The following is a 17,490-nucleotide window of genomic DNA, read 5'->3' as shown; positions in this document are numbered from 1 at the left end:
TCTTTCCTTCTTTTATTTGCTTGGAAAATGGCCATCCAGCCCTACAGCCTGTTATTTTGTGATTTCAGAGTTCATCCTGACACTCTCTTGCTGCCGATCCCAGTAAAACAAATGTGAAAACAAAGTTCTTAATGGCTGGCTACAAATTTACCTGAGCTGACTTTGACAGTCCTGCTTCACTGAGCAACCAGAACGCAAGAGCAGTTATTTATGCTCTCCTTTAGCAAAAACAACAACAACAAAAAGATCCAGAACTAACAAAACACTGAAGTCACAGCTTCTCCCTCCACACAGATTTGTTAAAAGCCACACCAATTCTGTGCAGAGAAGGGACCTGCTGTGCTGCATGTCTTCTCTACCTGCTAGAAGATCTGCTGAGGAATTTGCTTTGGCATAACACCAGATCCAGCCCATTTTGTGAGCAAGAACATCTACACATTCTTGCATGCACCTCCATGCCCTCAATGGACTGGCACACTTCTACCTGTATATATGTATTCCTATGCATCCTTAAGGAAAACAACAGCTTTTGTGTCTGTGTGTGTGAAAATTGACATGGTTTCACTAATTGTTTTAATTCTGTCAAGTAATTAGGTGCTATTGCTCTTTGTTTAAGAGTTTTTAACATTAAAGAAATTGGAAACTGCAATGCAGCATTTCTAGTCTTCAATATGATGGGCTCCATGAAGTCAAAGGGCTCTACTTGATGGCTGAATTTAAGCCCTCATTCTGCAAATCTCTTAACCATTTGCTTGCCTCTGAATACATGACTAGTCCCATTGATGTCAGTGCAATAAAATTTGAACATTACAAAGAGTCCTTCTGTGACACCCCTTATTATGATACAAAAATATAAAGCTAGAAAGCAAAATCTATCTTCTCTAAAAGATAACATTTCTATAGGTCTATTTATTTTCATTTGGTGTTACATTTAATTATCTATCAACCCTGCTTTTTATAAAGCTTCCTATTCCTTTTAAAATGAGTGTATAATATCAAAGCGAAGCAGGATTCATTTTACAATTTAAACTGCAACTAAATTACCCAGTTATTGAAAAACAGTATTCTTTCTTTAGGGTGCAGTGAATGAAAATAGCTAATACATGTAGTAAAATGAGAACACCAGGACAGAAACATTAACTCCAAAATATTTTTTTCCTTGTGCAATATGGGATTGTAAAAAGGCGTAGCATAGTGGCCAGACGACATTGTTTCATTTTGACATGTGGCTGTGCAGTGTAGGCAATCATTTATTGCAGCAGGTACCTTTGAGATGGATTATCTCTGATCTTACAGCTATACTTAGCTATGGACCTAGGACTTACCTATACTTACAGTAAAAAGTATAGCTAAGTCCTATACCCTCAGACACCTTCCCCGCTGCAGGCTCTTCCTCAGCACAATAGCTTGAAATGCTGTTCGGCTCGGCATCATCCAAGCACAGATCAAGCTGTTCTATCCGAGGCCTCCCATTGCTCCTGACACAGACTGGAAATAATGGCCAGGTTTATTGCTGTGTTATTATTGCTCCAAGGTCAGGCTCCTGGCTCTTTCATCCCTTCTCCTGCACTCTCTCATTCTTTCATTTGTTCATCTTGACCCAACTTGCGCTTGTGAGCTACATTGCATTTGTTAGATCAAGAGGCTGCCTGCTATGCCTCAGAGCGTTAAGTAGGGCAGTGGTCCTTAGGGTAAATGGAGCATGTTATGGAGAAATAAACATTATTCTTTATAGCCAAGACTGAATGTGTGCATTGTGTCTGTTGAGCACATCTCTGGCACTGATTTAACAGTTCTTTCTCCTTAATATGTATCAGGTACACTTTGCCCCTCTCCCATTGCCAAGGCACAAAAGTTGAAATCACACCATACAAAAGTTCAAATTTACTTCATTCTATTCCACTTAGGTCACAGCTTTAGGCAATATTACCAGGTGAATCTTTAATCTCTTTTTAAAAGAGCATTTTGACATTTGTTTTCTCTACCTGGAAGCATCATGATGAGAAAGATTTACTTTTTCAAGCTGCAACTACAATTCTTACTTAGCAATTTAAAAAGACCTATCAGACAAAGTCCATCTTATCAAAAGAAATGCTTTAGCACACCCACCCTAGTATAAACATGAACATTTTCAAAGCAATCCAATGGATTTAGACTTTGGTGTATGCTTAAGCCAGCTTTTGAGATTCCCTGCAGAAGCTATAGACAGTGTGCATATACAGGAAAAGTAATAGATGGTCCAGAGACAGGTCTCTCCAGAGACTGCTGTGCAATTGGGCAAGGATCAGCATCAGTGACATTGCCAGGTGCTTGGCACCTCTCCATGGTTCCTGATGGTCTTCTCTTCAGGAAGTCAGACTCTGTGTGGTCTTCTGTAAGGAAGCCAAGAATGCTGTTGATCCGCGGAGCATAACCAGATTACAAAACCAAGTGAATCTCTCTGTCTGCTCCAGCACATTAAGGAGAGAGGCTAATGACCTCAAGGCAAGGCCACAACTCCTCAAGTACTCTCATCATGTCAGGAACTTTGTTTCACTGGACATTTTTTTCAATAAAAGGTTTTGAGTGTTATGAAGAAAAAATGAAACAAATACTGTGCTTCCTGCTATGGTATCAACCTGAGATCTTCAAAGTGGCCAAGAGCATGAGTGTTTCCTCTCACTAATGTCTCCTTCCAAAGCTGGCCTGACAATATCCTGCAGACAGCTGACGGACGTGCTGTCTGCCCTGAGGCGTGCTAATCCTTTGGACACGTTGAGATGTACAGACATCTTGTGTGTCTTGTGCCTAAGGCAAGATTAGCTGAGTTGGTAATCGTCTGAACCGGAAGCCTGGCCCTCAAGGATGCCATTGGAACAGAATATGGACATGCCACCTGTTTCAGCTCTGTCTTTCAAGATGGGAACTCTGTTGTTACCTTCTGTTCTCTGAAGGGGTGAATGGTTTCTGCTGTTTTTTTCCAGAGGGTAGGAAGGGAGTGTTTTATTGCTGCTGGTGCCTTACTGAGAGCACTCACTGCTCAAAGCAGGGCAATATCACCCAAGATGGCAATGCAGGGTGAACCTCAGTTGTAATGAGTTCCAAGCACACAAGATCTAAATGACCAAGATGATGCAACCCAAGTGGAGACTACTTTTAAGATGGGCTGACATCCTGAGGAGCCATCTCCTTGCTTTCAAGGATCTCTGTGAGGAGGCCTCCTCCCTGCTACAGCTGCTGTTTTCCTAATCTCTGATTGGAAGGGGAGCAGTCACTTTTTGGTTCACCATGGGATTCCCCATCACCATTTGCTGGTGATAAGTTTGGCCGCGTAAAGAAACTGTGGCCACTAAATGTATTCAAGGCCATATTGTGACACTAGTAAACACACTAGACAAAAGATTAGTGAAGTTTTAAGCAATGAGTTGTGGCTTCACATAGGGATAAATTTCTCTGTTGTATTTGTGGATTCCGTTCCCACAGCAGTCCCCATGTAGGTGAGCCCCTTTGCCACCTGGAGCCTCCTGGTCAAGACTGATGCCTGTGAGAGGGGAACATGAACAGGTTCCCTCCAGCCAAGCCCTGGGTTATATTCACCCAGCAGCTTGCAGCCAGGTCCAGTTTTGAGCCCTGTAGATCACTGAGATGGTAGAGGTGGACCCACCCAGCTCTTTCTGAAGGGAGCTGACCCTGGCCCATGTTACATGCAAACCCTCAAAATCTCTGTCAAAAATAAACAAAATATCCTCAGATGTTACCTGGAGAAGGAGAAGAAAGAGAACAGTGGGAAGAACACTCGAGGTGCCAGAAGCCTCTGCTTCGGCTCCCACGTGACATTTCACCTTGTGTGGAAAACAGCAACCAGCCAAGCAAGTGAGCTTGGAAGCCTGTCTGCTGAGCCATTATAAAAAATTAAAACAGCTTGGCTTCTTTAATTGCTTACCCCACGTTTCCTGTCTGAGGTGGACGTACAAGTAGGCAAAATCCTAGAAAAGGGCTTTTTCCTGTGTGGGCAGAAAGGAGGATGGTGACAGTGCTTCCTCCCCTGGCTAACTCTGTGTTGTCTCACTCTGTTTCCCTTGCAGGGACCTGCCACATCGGCTGGGCCTACTACTGCACGGGCGGGGGCGCAGCGGCAGCCATGCTGGTGTGCACCTGGCTGGCCTGCTTCTCAGGCAAGAAGCAGAAACACTACCCCTACTGAGCTGGCCCTGGGGCGCAGGCGCTGCCGGGCGCCCGAAGGCCATGCCGATGTCTTCTGGATAACGACTACAAACAAGAAGTTTTTAAGTGCTTTCTCTCTGGAGCAGGCATGGCCCAAAGGAGGCCAGGGAGGTGAATGGTGTCACAAAGTCCCCCAGCCAGGGTGGACAGGGATGGGCTTTCTCCCCTGAGACTGCCTGTGATCTGCTCCACAAAATTATAAACAATGAAAACTCTGCTTTGACAAATGGTGAAATTCTGCGTGCACCAATTAGTTGAGAGGTTGATGAGGGAATGGCAGTGCCAGAGGCCTGGGGTAGCACCTGCCGGCCCCTCGGCATGGCGCTCCCAAAAGCACACATGCACGCACAGATGTTGACCATGGCACAAAATGAGTACAGAGGGAACTTTTTTTGGTGCAACCCTTCTTTCTTTTACTTTGGTTTTTTTTTTGGTTTTGTTTTTTTTTACTTCTCTCTGGTGGTTTAAAGTTCAGTGTTGCAACACTTTTTAATCTATACATTAAACTTAATAAAAGGACCAATAAGCCACTTTATCAGTATTTTGTATATTCTTTACACATTTTTCTTCCCCAAACATTTAGTCACTGCTTATTCAGCCCTGTATAACTTTTATTAAGCCTCTGTGTTTTCAGCATTATTACAGAAATGCAACATAATTACTTGGCATATGTAGCCTTTCCCTATAGTACTTTTATGAAGTGCAGTAAATGGACGTTTTTCTGTCCATTGGAAATTCCACTTACAGTACTGTAGAGCTCTGTTGGTTATGTACGACTAACAGGAAACTTCTTCCAGACATAGATTTCTGTTGCTGTTATGTTTAGCTCACTGATGTCGTATTGTGCTGTACCATGTTTATTATTTCAATATTCATTTTTGTAAAAAAAAAATATAATATGTGCTATTTTATGTTTGTATTTGAAAAATCTCTGTAAATAAATTTTTCCTTGATCAATACTTGCAATGTGAGGTCATATCAATAGATGCAAAAATTCCTTCCCAGATTCCCACTGGAAAAATCCTGGAAATAATAATGACTTCCATAACCATGCTGTATCCTTTTTCCCTGTAAGACACATACATTTAGGGTTCGGTTACATTGCCTGTGGATAGACATGTATTGCCACTGGAGGCATTCTAGCACATCCCGCATTTGTGCCTGATGCTGTCAAGTGTCCTGCAGGACTTCAGGGAGACCATCCCCATTTTGTCCTATCTGCTGCAGACTCAGCATCTCACATAGCACTGCAGATCCCTGTTTAGGTGACTGAAATGAGCCCTTACTTTCTTAATAGCATCTACACTGATCAAACACCTACCAGGCTGTTTTTCCTATGCAAGACACTGGCACTGTATATACAAAACTCAAAACCAATGTTTTCTTTTCTTTATGAAAAACAACGTGAACTTAGAGCATGGGAACTTGTAAGGGGTTTTCAATCATGACATTAACTGATGTTATTCCCATTCAAATTTTTTTTCTGCTCTTGTTTTCCCAATACAATACTTCTGTCATGTGTTTCTAAGTTACCATCTATATTCTGGTTGTGGTTCTGCTGGTTAATAACACTTGTAGCTGTTGCAACTCCGAAATTGTGCTGTTGCTTTGTATATCATGCTGGGCAGCTTTTTGGAGGTACGTGGAAATAGCAATGTCAGCTTACAGCTAACCAGCAGCAGCGGGACATGGAGCTCTTACCTCCTGCTTCCAGGTTTCAGGACTCGTCCCTTCTTGTGAGCACTCAGGACCATACCCAGTCCTGAGGTCATTCCTGGTACCCTTACAGTAAGTATGAATGTGCCTGTTAGGGTTGTGGATTGCTGCTTTATTAAAACTGAAGGAGATATAAGCACAATCATGTCTGTGGTTCCCCTGGCTTCAATAAGAGCTTTGGCAGGTAGCGCAATAGAAAAATGCTGCCTTTTTACAGTATGCTGCTGCAGAAACACACCTTTCTTTCCACTGAAATTGCAGTTTGCTATACAGAGTTTCAGTGACTTGGCTAAAAAATGTAAGGGTTGTTATTCTAAATTCGATCCTTTCTAGATTATATCCTGGACCATGCATCATGGAGAACTTTTTGTCTGTTTTTAGATCTCTGTGCTCAGGTTCGGGCTTGATTTATCATGACAAACTGCAACTATGCAATTATTTAATGAAAAAAATAAGGTTTTTGTTATGATGCAACACAATTATAGCATGACTGACTTTCTCTGAATTTGTATACAATCTCCTTTTTTTAATTTGGAATGGAATAAAATGTCAATTTTTAGTAATCCAGCCAATGATACATGCTGCACCAGCTCTGTAGCTGTTTATCATATAGCCTTCAGCTGCTGTGATATGAATAAACCAATCTCAGATTAATTAGGTTTGTCCATATTTGTGCATTTTGGTTCTGATATCCATTTTGCACTAGTGTATAAATTACATTTATTATCATGGTTATCAAGCTTCACAGCTAAAAACTCTAATAACTTTGAACTCGGCAAAAGATTGCTTTCAATTTCACAGTATGAAGTGTCAATGAAATATTTACAATATTTACTATGTTTAATTTTCCATTTATTTATTCTTGAAGATGAGGAGCTTGACCTTGCATTTGTCAAAACAAGCTGTAAGCTTGCGCAAGCTCCTAGGTCACTGAATTCTGTCCTTGCCATTGCTGACGATTGTATCACATAGTCCTGTTCATAAATTGATGAAGCTGTATTTTAAAACTATTTAAGCAGTTTTCCTCTGACAACTACATTGGGAAATTTACTTCAAAATCTCACTCTTAGGGTGATTAGACATCTCCCAAATTCCTGTATTCTGTACATATGCAGGAGCTATATAGAAATAAATCTTATGGTCACAGACCACTGTCTCTCATCCTCCCACCGAGAATCACTAAAAAGAGCTCCTCTCCATCTTCTGTCACCTCCCCAAAGGTACTGGGTGGTTGTTATTGGGTTGTCATGTCCCCAGGTCACTTATAAAGCCATTGAACAGGAGAGGTTCCAGGATAGACCTGTGATACCCCACTCACCACAGCAATCCAGGTAAGGTCTGACCAGGAGACATGACCCTTTGAGCCTTGTCATCCCACCACGCTTTTACTCATCTAGGTACTCATCCAGACCATAATGTCCCAACCTGGGTACAAAAAAACCTATGGGAGCCTGTGCAAAGCCTTGCTAAAATCCATGCAAGCAGCAACCTCTGCTCTTCCCTCAATCACAAATCCAGACATTTTGTCATGGAAGGCCACTGGATGCATCAGGTACAGTTTGGTCTTCATAAATGCACGCTGACTGCTCCCAGTCACTGAAATGAGGTCATATGGGGCTACCAGGGAAAAGAAGGTGTTGGGATCCTGTTGTCTTTGTGTGCTGAACTTTTGGCTAAATACAGAAAAAAAGCTGTCATCAACAAAATCTAGAAATATGAAAAGCAGGAAAAAATGAGCTATGAATGTTGGAAATTTACTTCGTATATAAATTTGAGTGAGGCACGTGGAGCTGGAAGAACTTGATGCAATACTTTAGTTACCTAAGTCTGGTCTTCAGGAATGAGTTCAGAACACGTTTTGAGTAGCAGATCCTCCCACCCAAACCCCAGAGGCTGGGGACTGTCTTTGCCTATGCAACACGGTGTGCAGTGCCAAGGCTCTTGTCCTGAACACTAACACAGTATTTCCTGAGGGGGAAAATGCAAATTCTGTCATTCAAGCATTAAGTCAGGGAGACACTTTTCTGCATAAATACGAGGCATGTGAAAGTCCTGTCTGGAGTTTGAGAGGGCATTATGCTCTTTCTGTAGAAAAAAAGAAAAAAAGCCATTACTTTTCAAGACTTACATGTTAAGAAATTACTGTAGAGATTTCTCCCTCCCCAAAATACAAAATTATGTCTGTTAAAATAAAAACCCAACCTTTAAAATGTTTTGAAATGAGAGTTAGATAGCTTCTGAGGTGGTTTAACCCTCTATTTCCTTTTTCTTGATAGCAAATTCAGAAATCGATTGCAACTGCAATTTATCTGTCATTCTAGAGTTTGAAATAGTCTGTGAAAAATACCAAGCTGAATGACAAGACAGATAATCTGTACATCAACATAAGCATTAATTCTACTCTACATACTTAACCTTTCAGAGAGACAATGGTGAAATTAGACATGTCTTTTTTTAGAAGTGACATTTTAGTGTAATCCCTTAAGCAGACAGGATTTTAAATATATGCTTTCGAGTAAGTATTAAGTTTTTTATTATTATTTAAATAAAGATGGATCAGAGAAATTGAGGAACATTTTGAAACAGTTTCAAGTTCAGTTCTCTTAGTGGCAGGAAGGATGGTTATTAGGTTAAATATAAATAAGTGGCCTTTTTTCATGTTCCTCACGAAGAAACAGAATGTTCATTGAAATTTATATGGCTATTTTAGCTGAGTGAAGACAGACGTCGACTACTTTCATGGACAGTTTTACAATCTTTTAGTCTGCTAGAGTTATCTGCTAAGAATATCAGTATGTTAGGGATATTCTACATTATGCCCAGCATATTAAATTAAGCCATCACAAGGAAAATTATAATCTGAAGGGAACATATGGCACAACTTCATTATACATATCTGCACCACCAGGACCCAGTGCATTGTTGCCTGCTTTCCTGACTGCCAAAGGGCAAATTAAGTATATGTTTCTTTGCTTTAAGTAACCTCCATCACACAGGGATATCTTCTGGCCCTCAAATATCTCCTCAACAGGCACTGCGGACCATGCTAAGCATCAGTAGATGTATTGGCACCTCCAAACGTGCCTCAAGTATGATTACCACCGCAGTGACCATAAATCAGTTTGGCTTGTCAGTGCAGGAATGGTAAAGCAAAGTTAGAGTGCAGAAAAGCCACCTCTCAACTGAAGCCTAAACCAAATGCAGGTCTCCTTTAGCAGGCAGAGAGCTGCTGCCTCACACTGCCCATGGGGACGGGAGGAAAGTCTGCTGTCACCGTGGAAGGCAGCTGTTAGCTCCTGTCTGCAGCAAGGCTTAGCAGCCCAAGGAGTGAGTCTGTGAGTCTGTAACCACGCAGGTGACTTTACAGACATTTTCCTTTTAGGACATGCATGGATGCCACTGCCTGAGCTCCCAAGAGAACACATTAAAGACAAAGAGTGTTCCCATCTTGCTTGTCCCCTCAGAGACAGTCCCGCGGAGGGAAATGCTCATGTACAACTCCTGCAGCAGCCCCAGTGTGTGAGACCCCTGCACCAAGTCTCAGCTCCAGGACCGCAGGGTAAAGACAATGACAGCAGCCAAGGTGCTTTTGAAACTGCATGCAGCCCTGCTCTGCATACATGAATGTTTTCATCCTCTTTTCATTCTCCAGGAGCTAAAGGTAACTTTGACTCTCTTCACACTGGCCAGTAAAATCAATATTTAAGTACATTTAAGAAATGAGGGTTGTTGGGCTGTGTAGATGGAGTCATGCTGTAAAGCCCTTTTGCTCCAGCTCATCATCAGAGAACTGAATGTTTCATCAAGTAATGGATGGCAGCTTCCTACACAGGACTCCTGAGTGGGTGGTTTTCTGCAAATTCCTCTGCCCCTCAGCCCAATAATTTTGTCGTATTCCCTAGACCTCTGCCAGATGTGGCTGCTTTTCAAAACGCTGGGCTTTTGAAAGCATGGTAGCTGCTAAAGGGAAAGAAAGTTCATGTGATTACTTTGTTTGTTAAGGATTCCAGTCATTTCAGTGGACTTGGAACAAACTCTATGACCCTGATCCAAAAACTAGAGGAGCCAGTGGCAAATAGTCCACCGGCTTAGCTCAGACACAGCTTCAATGGGCAAAATGCCATAACTATTCTATATCTGGCTTTGTATTATGTTACGATAAACTTCCATATTTTTTTCCTGTGGAAAAAATGCACATACGTGCACACACAAACATTTTATAAGCAAAAAAATCCCTATTTCTTTCTTGGTTTTATACTTAACTAAATGTCCCTTGTCGTCTGAGAATTAACTATAACAAGATCCTACAAATGCTAAATCTATATGGCAAGTAATATTGGCAATTAGTATTTATTTAGGGGCTATGCCTTCAAGGATCAGAAACTTTAAAAAAAATAATGTTTTTTATTGATTGCGCAGACAAACAAGCTGCTGGATTTGGATAGTAAAGCACCTTTTTTGCAAAGCAAGCCAGCTGTGCGTCCTTATCTTGCCTGTTCCAGAGGAAGGAAATGAAAAGTGGATTAACTAACATAATGAACGTTTCAAAGGATATAAAGTAAAATCTTTTATATGATGTAAGGCTGTGGTTCTCAGCTGATATTACCAGGCTGGCTGGGTCCAAAGGGACTCTTTCTGCTGCCAAATGGAAAGAACAGAGAGTAGAAATGTAGCCATACACTGGGGGGTTTACTGGGGAGCCCACTACAGGTAGATAGTAGATGCTCCACATCTATGACTCTCTGTGGCTTAGTAACTCTCCATATGATGCATTTGGTTTATTTTCCTCCACGTTATCCCTCCAAAAGCATCAGTAAGCTTTCTGTTTGTACAGCACCTAGGATAAATATTTCCCAATCTACCAGTAAGGCCCCTGGGTCCTATCCTAAAGTAACGTAACTCCACAGCAAGAGTAAGAGTTACAGAAGGACTTTTACTAAATGATAGTATCTTTTGGTAGGAGAATAGAGAAAGGAAATCTTAGTTAAGACACAAGCTATAATTAGGACAATACATTTGAAAAGATAAAATACTTCTTGCCTGGAGCTCCATAGCTGTATTAAGAATTACAGTGTGAGACACTTGTTTTCAAGTAGCTGTCAACACATCATTTGTTTTTTACACTTCTGGGATTAATACCTAATTATGGTACATGCAGGAATTAAAAAAAAATGAGTGCACTGCTACACTTACCTCTCTCTCTGGCTAAAAACAGAGCTCCTTTTCACAGAAACTGTCTCACCCTGCACCTGCATGTTGACTGCAGCAAGTCTGTGTGCCATACCCCAGGAGGTGTCTGACCCTGCCTCTTCTCAAAAGCCTGCTGGGAGCAGGATATCTGCTGCCATTCTCCACATCACACTTTCCAGCCCTTTGCTACAGATTGCTGCTGCAAAGCATGGTTGTCACTTCTGGAAGGTTTCAAGCTGTTTCTTACCAACTGCTCAGACCAACTCATTTCAGGATAATCCGTTACTGAAAGTTTCCACAGTGCACTGCAGCAAATTAAGTGTTTCACTTCCAGAGCTGTTGTTACATCCCACTCTCTTGTAGACCATTCAACAACATTAACATAGCAGTAGTCATCACTAGTACCTTTTTTTTCCCCAGGTCCTGGGGGCAACAGTACCAGAGGAAGTGACACTGCAAGTGATAGACCCAATGGCAGTGAGAATGAAGAAGTTAACTTTTTACAAGACAGCAGCATGTAGAAAACAAAGCTGGCCATGCCCAGATGTGCAGTGACGTTTCAAAGAGGAAGCACATTAAATGTTTACATCTACAATGAAATATTAAGCAATCTGCATTTGTTGTCAATGTGTAGAAGGGGTTTTCACCTCTCTCTGAAGAGCGACTCTGGTTTCGTCATGTACTGGTGAGCAGTTTCACAGCTCCTCAGTCTGTTTGTTGTTATGCCTGCACATACTGTCAACATCAAGGAATGTGAATTATAGGGCAGCTTTCTGGGCCAGCCTGACTCTCAAGGGGAATCTGAAAGAGATTTTAGCTAATAGTGCAGATCACTGAATCATACCTTTTCAGGAGCTGATTTTGTGTGACCTGTGACCCGCAGTGTAGCTATGCTTAACTTGCAGCTATCAAACAAGCAGTCAGAGAGGCCTAACAGGTGACTACATAGAAACTGCTGAAAAATGATAGGGATCTGAAAACAAGATAAGCTGAAAACTTGTTTTTAAGCAATATTGATAATACACTTGAATGAAAATAATTAGTATTGAAATTCCCAGCACTGCATCAGAAGACTCAGGCACATAAGCAGAAGATGGTTGCTGTTTGATTTTTCAGTAATTTTTGTTTCAAGCAATTTAGCTGATTTTGTCTCCAGCTTATGCAATATTAGCAAGATCGAGGTCTATTTAAATGTTTGTTAAGCCTCACACTTCTCCCTTCTTCCCTGCTCCCGTAATTCTACTCCTACAAGACACTGATCTTCCCTGGTGGAAGTCATTGTATTCACTGGTGTAAATACTCTCACTTCATATATGGACTGTATTTTTTAAAAAGGCAAATTCTTTTTACAAAAGACTAGCAGTCTAGTTCATTTGCAGTTTCCTTTGGGAGCCACAGTAAAACTCCTGTGAATGCAGCAGTCAGAGCAGGGTACTTTACTGGCCTTCATAATTAGGAAACATTACTGCCTGAGCCTTGTTCAGGCAGATGATTTCAACAGTCAAGAAGTAAATGTACTCAGCAGCAAAGCATGCTGTTCTTTTTTCATTGTCTCTAAGACAGCAGGACCATTCAGAGCTGCCTTCAGTGCAATTATAAAATGTTCTGAGCTCCTTGGAGCCATTTCAGTTCATCTGAACATTTATTTCCTTTCATAGCAATGCAGAGTGAAGGCGCTGACAGTCCTTAAATGCATTTCTCAAGTTATACTGTGATTCACAACCCAGCTTCTAGGGCAGGTGTTTTTAAGCTGTCCGGTGTTTTAAGTAGCATGTGTATTGCTCCCTTGTGCTGACCTTGTGATGATGCTTTAACCAGCTGCGACACTGTGGATGGGGAGAGATCTCGGGAACAGTGGTATATTGAGATATTTTTCTCCTTTACATCATGGGCTTGAAGAGAGAGGCCAAGTACCTGGCACCTCATGACCGTAGACCATTGAACCATGACACATATGAGATAAGCAAATAAAAAGAGGTGATTGAGAACTTTACTGCTTATTTTGAACGGCATTTCTGACAGTGCCAGCAGCTGAGCTGCTAAGGCAATAGACTTGGGCCCTGACTGTCACCTTCACTGCCCTGAGTACCAGTTGGTCTTCAGGACACAGCAAAAGGAGGTCATCTTCCAAATAAAGATGTAACATTTTCCATAGTAGAACTATTTTTCTCCAGTCAGTCTACTTACCTCTAGCTTTACACCTGTTTACCCCTGACCAGTCTCCTTTACTAATTCAATTGTCTGAATCCTCACTAGTATCTACAGCACCTACATTTTCTTAATGCTTTAAAAAAGGAAAAAGGGACACAACATATGTATGTTGCTCAATATATTCCATGAAGTTAGGCTTATTTCCATAAAAAGGTTTCCCCCAAAAATCAGATATGACTGACAAATGTCCTGTAGATACTTTTAGTGCCTATGAGACATGCACTGTAGAAATTGTTTATCATCTCCTGAGTAATGGAGTCTGTGATAAACAATTTAGTTTGTCACCTCAAGTAGCTGAAGGATTTCATAATGACTTCCCCACACTGTCAGTGTTACATTGCATCTCTTGGCTTCTTAGGACACTGCTGTATTGAAAATTTAGACAAGGGAAACAGAAAATTGCCACAGACATGTCAAACATGCAACTGCATTTCAAGGCTGTAGCTGTTGATTTTACCAATATTAAAATCAGAATCCAGCAGAAACCTACATTTTTTGCAGAAAGCTGGCTTTAGGATGATGGGCCCCATTGCATTATTATTCCTTAGGTCTGAGGAAGTTTCTTTTCTGGGACCTGACAGAACTTGAAGTTTCTTAAGGAGGCTTTGGATTACAGGCACAGCATGGCCTCCCTCTGGTGAGCCATGCCTAATGAAACAAAAGTCAAGAAATTCTCAGCTGTCTGATCTCAGTTCAGGACTAAACCTCTGAAAATCTCCGTAATACTGGGAGACTCCATAGCTTTGTTTGATTTGTGGATCAACTGCCTGTGGAGAAGTGGCATCTAAAAATAGCTGAACATGATGAAGGGACACACTGGGGAGCTTTAGCAATGGAGGAGCAACCTGAGCGAGGCAAGAAGAAAATTGGACTGCCTTCCGTAGCGTTGCTGCTGGTGACAAAGTGCCCACTTATTCTTAGCATCCTACAGTTCAGCACAATAACAACATATTTGTTCTCAATGTGAAAGGGCTGAACTTGAAGGTAAGCAACCAGATTTCTCATAAGAATTTATCTTACACGCTCAGGTATGCTAAATTAAAGGCACTAAATGAACAGTACTGAGACTTCTCTGAATAGTGACTCGTGGCCTTGGGCATGTGCAGTCTGAGAAGTGAGATAAACGAGCCCGGGCAAAGCACCATTCAGCTATGGACTTCTTGTTTGGCACTGCAAGAGGATCAGAACATGGAAATTAAAAGTGAGCACGGGCTGACACAACCCACATCAGTATTGGGACCTACACACCACTACAAGGATAACCAGGGCACTGGGGACAAATGTGAGATCCTGCATGGCTGTAGCTAGAGATGCAGCTGATCTGGGGCTGGTTTTGTTCCCAGGGTAGCCAGACGTCCTCAGTAGGTACTGTCCCCCACATGGTGAGCACAGTGCCAGCCTCTCTTGCCATGAGGAAAGCTTCACTACAGCATGTGTCACCAGAGCCACCCAGCTCCTGCCCTGCTCCCTTCCAGGGCATGAGAGTCTGGTGGGTTTGGTGCAGATGGGTGCTGGGGAGTGCTGTCCAGCTTGTGGCTTTCATTCCATCTCTCTTAGCCCAGGCAGTCCATCTTGACCATCTTTCCTGGCACTCATGTTAGCATATACAGCATTTTGCCATTGGCAGCTCTCAGTGGACTTTGCAAAGGTGGTGAATGGCTCTCCTCATTTGAGAGATAGGGAAAATGAGGCAAACATTCATGTAGTCTTGCTGAGAGCTGCCTGTGGAAGTCAAGGGCAGAACCAGGTTGATGAGTCAGGCCTCTGCCTCAAACCATGACCCTTCCCATGCAGCATCACTGCCTTCTGGTAGAGACTTCTTTGTCTGTATCCTCCAGGTTTTTTGAGGGTGCCTTAGCCAACAGCTTCCGAAGTTTTCCTTCTATAATGATGTTCCTCTGAGCAATTTCCTTCCAGGTGATGTCTGACTTGACACCAGTTCTCTGCCTGGATGTGGTTGCTATAACAGCTGCTCCCAGTTTGGCAAATCCTCGTCCTGCCAGTCTTCCAGAAACACAACTCTTGCGAATCTTGTATTCACTGGTAAATCAAAACATGCTTCTGTTTTTAGTCTTTTAATCTTCTCATGTCTGTGTCTCTTTTTGTTTGGCATCAGTGATGTTAAAGCAGTCTTGAGCTGCCAATATTTTAACAACAGGTTTTCAGAAAAATTATCCCCACCTCAGTCCCTGACAGATTTGGTGTACTGGATTGCTTGGGCTGCTGAGAGGAGAGACTGGGAATCTACTTCTATGGCTTGCCTTGGAAATAAAAACACTCTCACATAAAAATCAGAAAGTCAACCCTACTTGGCAAATAAATGCAGCTTAAGTGCTCTCAACTCCAAGTAGTTACAATAAACCTTCCTCCTAAAATATCTGCTGGGTAATTTTCTGATGATGTGAACTGGAGTGCTGGATGGGCTGGGAGAATGCATGTTTGTGAAGGAGTGGGCACTGAAAGGTGTTGAGAAAAGACATCTTAGCAAATGTTATAGCCCACAGGGATATATATTCTTTCACTGTCTCCTGTTGCCATTTTGAAGCACACAGACACACATAACACTCATGTAGGCATTATCTCTGTTAAAATTCTTGTCAGATCTGGTCCTCACATCTCCACTCTGTTACGTGAATTAAACTCAGATTCTCCTTGCCCCCTGACTTTTCTACATTGATTTGCATGTTAATAACTTTCCTTCTCTCAGTCAGTTTGTTCTACCCTCTTCTTGATTTGCTCTCCACAGTAATTTTGACTGAGTTCCTTGCCCTCAACACACAGCAAGGGGAGGAAACTGATTCAAGATGGATGCAGGGGAGCAGGGAGTTCATGCTGGTGACTGGTGATTCTTTGCTATCATTACCATTGCCATTTCTCTAGGCAAAGTGGACTATCTCCTTCGATGCTTTGGACGCCCACTAGGGTGCAATGGACACTTCTCTGCTTATCTTCCCTTCCCAGGTCCCTGCTTTTGGATATCTGGCCCTGTTCATTTTTGTTTTGCTCATCCCTGAAGTGTGGTGGCTGCACCAGTTCTGTAAGTCTCCCCTCCCCTTTCTCAACAGAAGTAAGCTTTCAGCATGGATCTCAATCTGTCTTTACTGAGGAAGCCAGCTGAGATAGTGGTCAATAGTAGAAATAGCCATTTACCCTCTTCTGTCCCTTCCAGAAGCCATAAGACAAAACTGGCCCCTCTAAACCACCAGCTTTGCCCTGCAAGCAACCAGAGTCAGCTGTGCAAGGATGATTCTGCCTAACTGCTGACAACTTGGGTGGATGGTCCAAGTTTTAGAAACAACAAAAGTCTCTCCCACAACTCTCTCATTTTTGGACTCTGACTTCCTCATTATATCACAGTGAGCAGAGCTCCTTATAGGAAGGAGGTTTCCAGTGCCAAGGAGGAGAGGCATGGCTGCCCACCACAGCTCCCAGCAAGTTCTGTGAGCTACACGCAGCTACTGGTCCACTGAATCTGGTCCCTTGCATCTCTGCATGCTACTACTTCGGCTCGGGCCATGACTTCAGAGCACACATGTGAGGGGGGAAGCTGTGGCTGTTGTAGTTTCAATTGAGTTTTCTCAACTTCCTGGTTGACTGCCAAAGACCATGAGGCTTAATTTCCCAACTTTGAGTTTCTCTCGCCCTCAGGATCTTCCCATCTGCTGCATTTCATCTTGCCCAGGTAATGTTATGCTTGCCAGCCTTCCCCTTCCAAAAATACTGCAGTGTTTGTTTTGGTTGCTCCAGATTGTGCTGGCTCTGACTCTATGTACTGTGACTACTGACTCATGGTCCTGCTGGTCACCTCTATCTGATTCCAAAGTTTTCATTATCTTCTGCTCTTTGCATCTCTGCACAGACACTTTTGCCTCATAATACTTGGCAATCTGCTAATGTGGCCACTGTAGAGATCCGCTTTTATATTTAGTAACATCACTCATCAGTGCAGGATTTTTACAGTAAAGGAAGTCTAAAAAAAAGATTATCAGCTGTTCCTATGTTGTTTTTTTTCTCTGCATAGACTGCAGAGAAAAATATTCTACTGAGGTTCGATAAGCAAGTGAATGGAACTACATGATTTTTTTTCATTTTGATTTTGCATATATTTTCCAGACTCTCAGATTAAAAAATATCTGACACATTCTGATATGTTATTTGCTGAGTGCTTTT

General features: G+C 42.2%; 1 protein-coding gene across 1 annotated transcript in view; it reads left to right on the top strand.

The window, feature by feature from the left end:
• LHFP (lipoma HMGIC fusion partner) overlaps window positions 1–4,183 on the top strand; it is a 138,464-nt gene extending 134,281 nt beyond the window's left edge. Inside the window, exon 3 of the mRNA XM_010193867.1 lies at window positions 4,065–4,183. Coding sequence (XP_010192169.1) covers window positions 4,065–4,183 — 119 coding nt within the window. The remainder of the gene's footprint in view (window positions 1–4,064) is intronic.
• The last annotated feature ends 13,307 nt before the right edge of the window (window positions 4,184–17,490 follow it).

The sequence above is a fragment of the Mesitornis unicolor genome, unplaced genomic scaffold (genome assembly GCF_000695765.1).
Source record: "Mesitornis unicolor isolate BGI_N332 unplaced genomic scaffold, ASM69576v1 scaffold11091, whole genome shotgun sequence".
NCBI classification, from domain to species: Eukaryota; Metazoa; Chordata; class Aves; order Mesitornithiformes; family Mesitornithidae; genus Mesitornis; species Mesitornis unicolor.
Note: the sequence above shows the minus strand (reverse complement) of the source record. Positions and strands in the feature narration are given on the sequence as shown.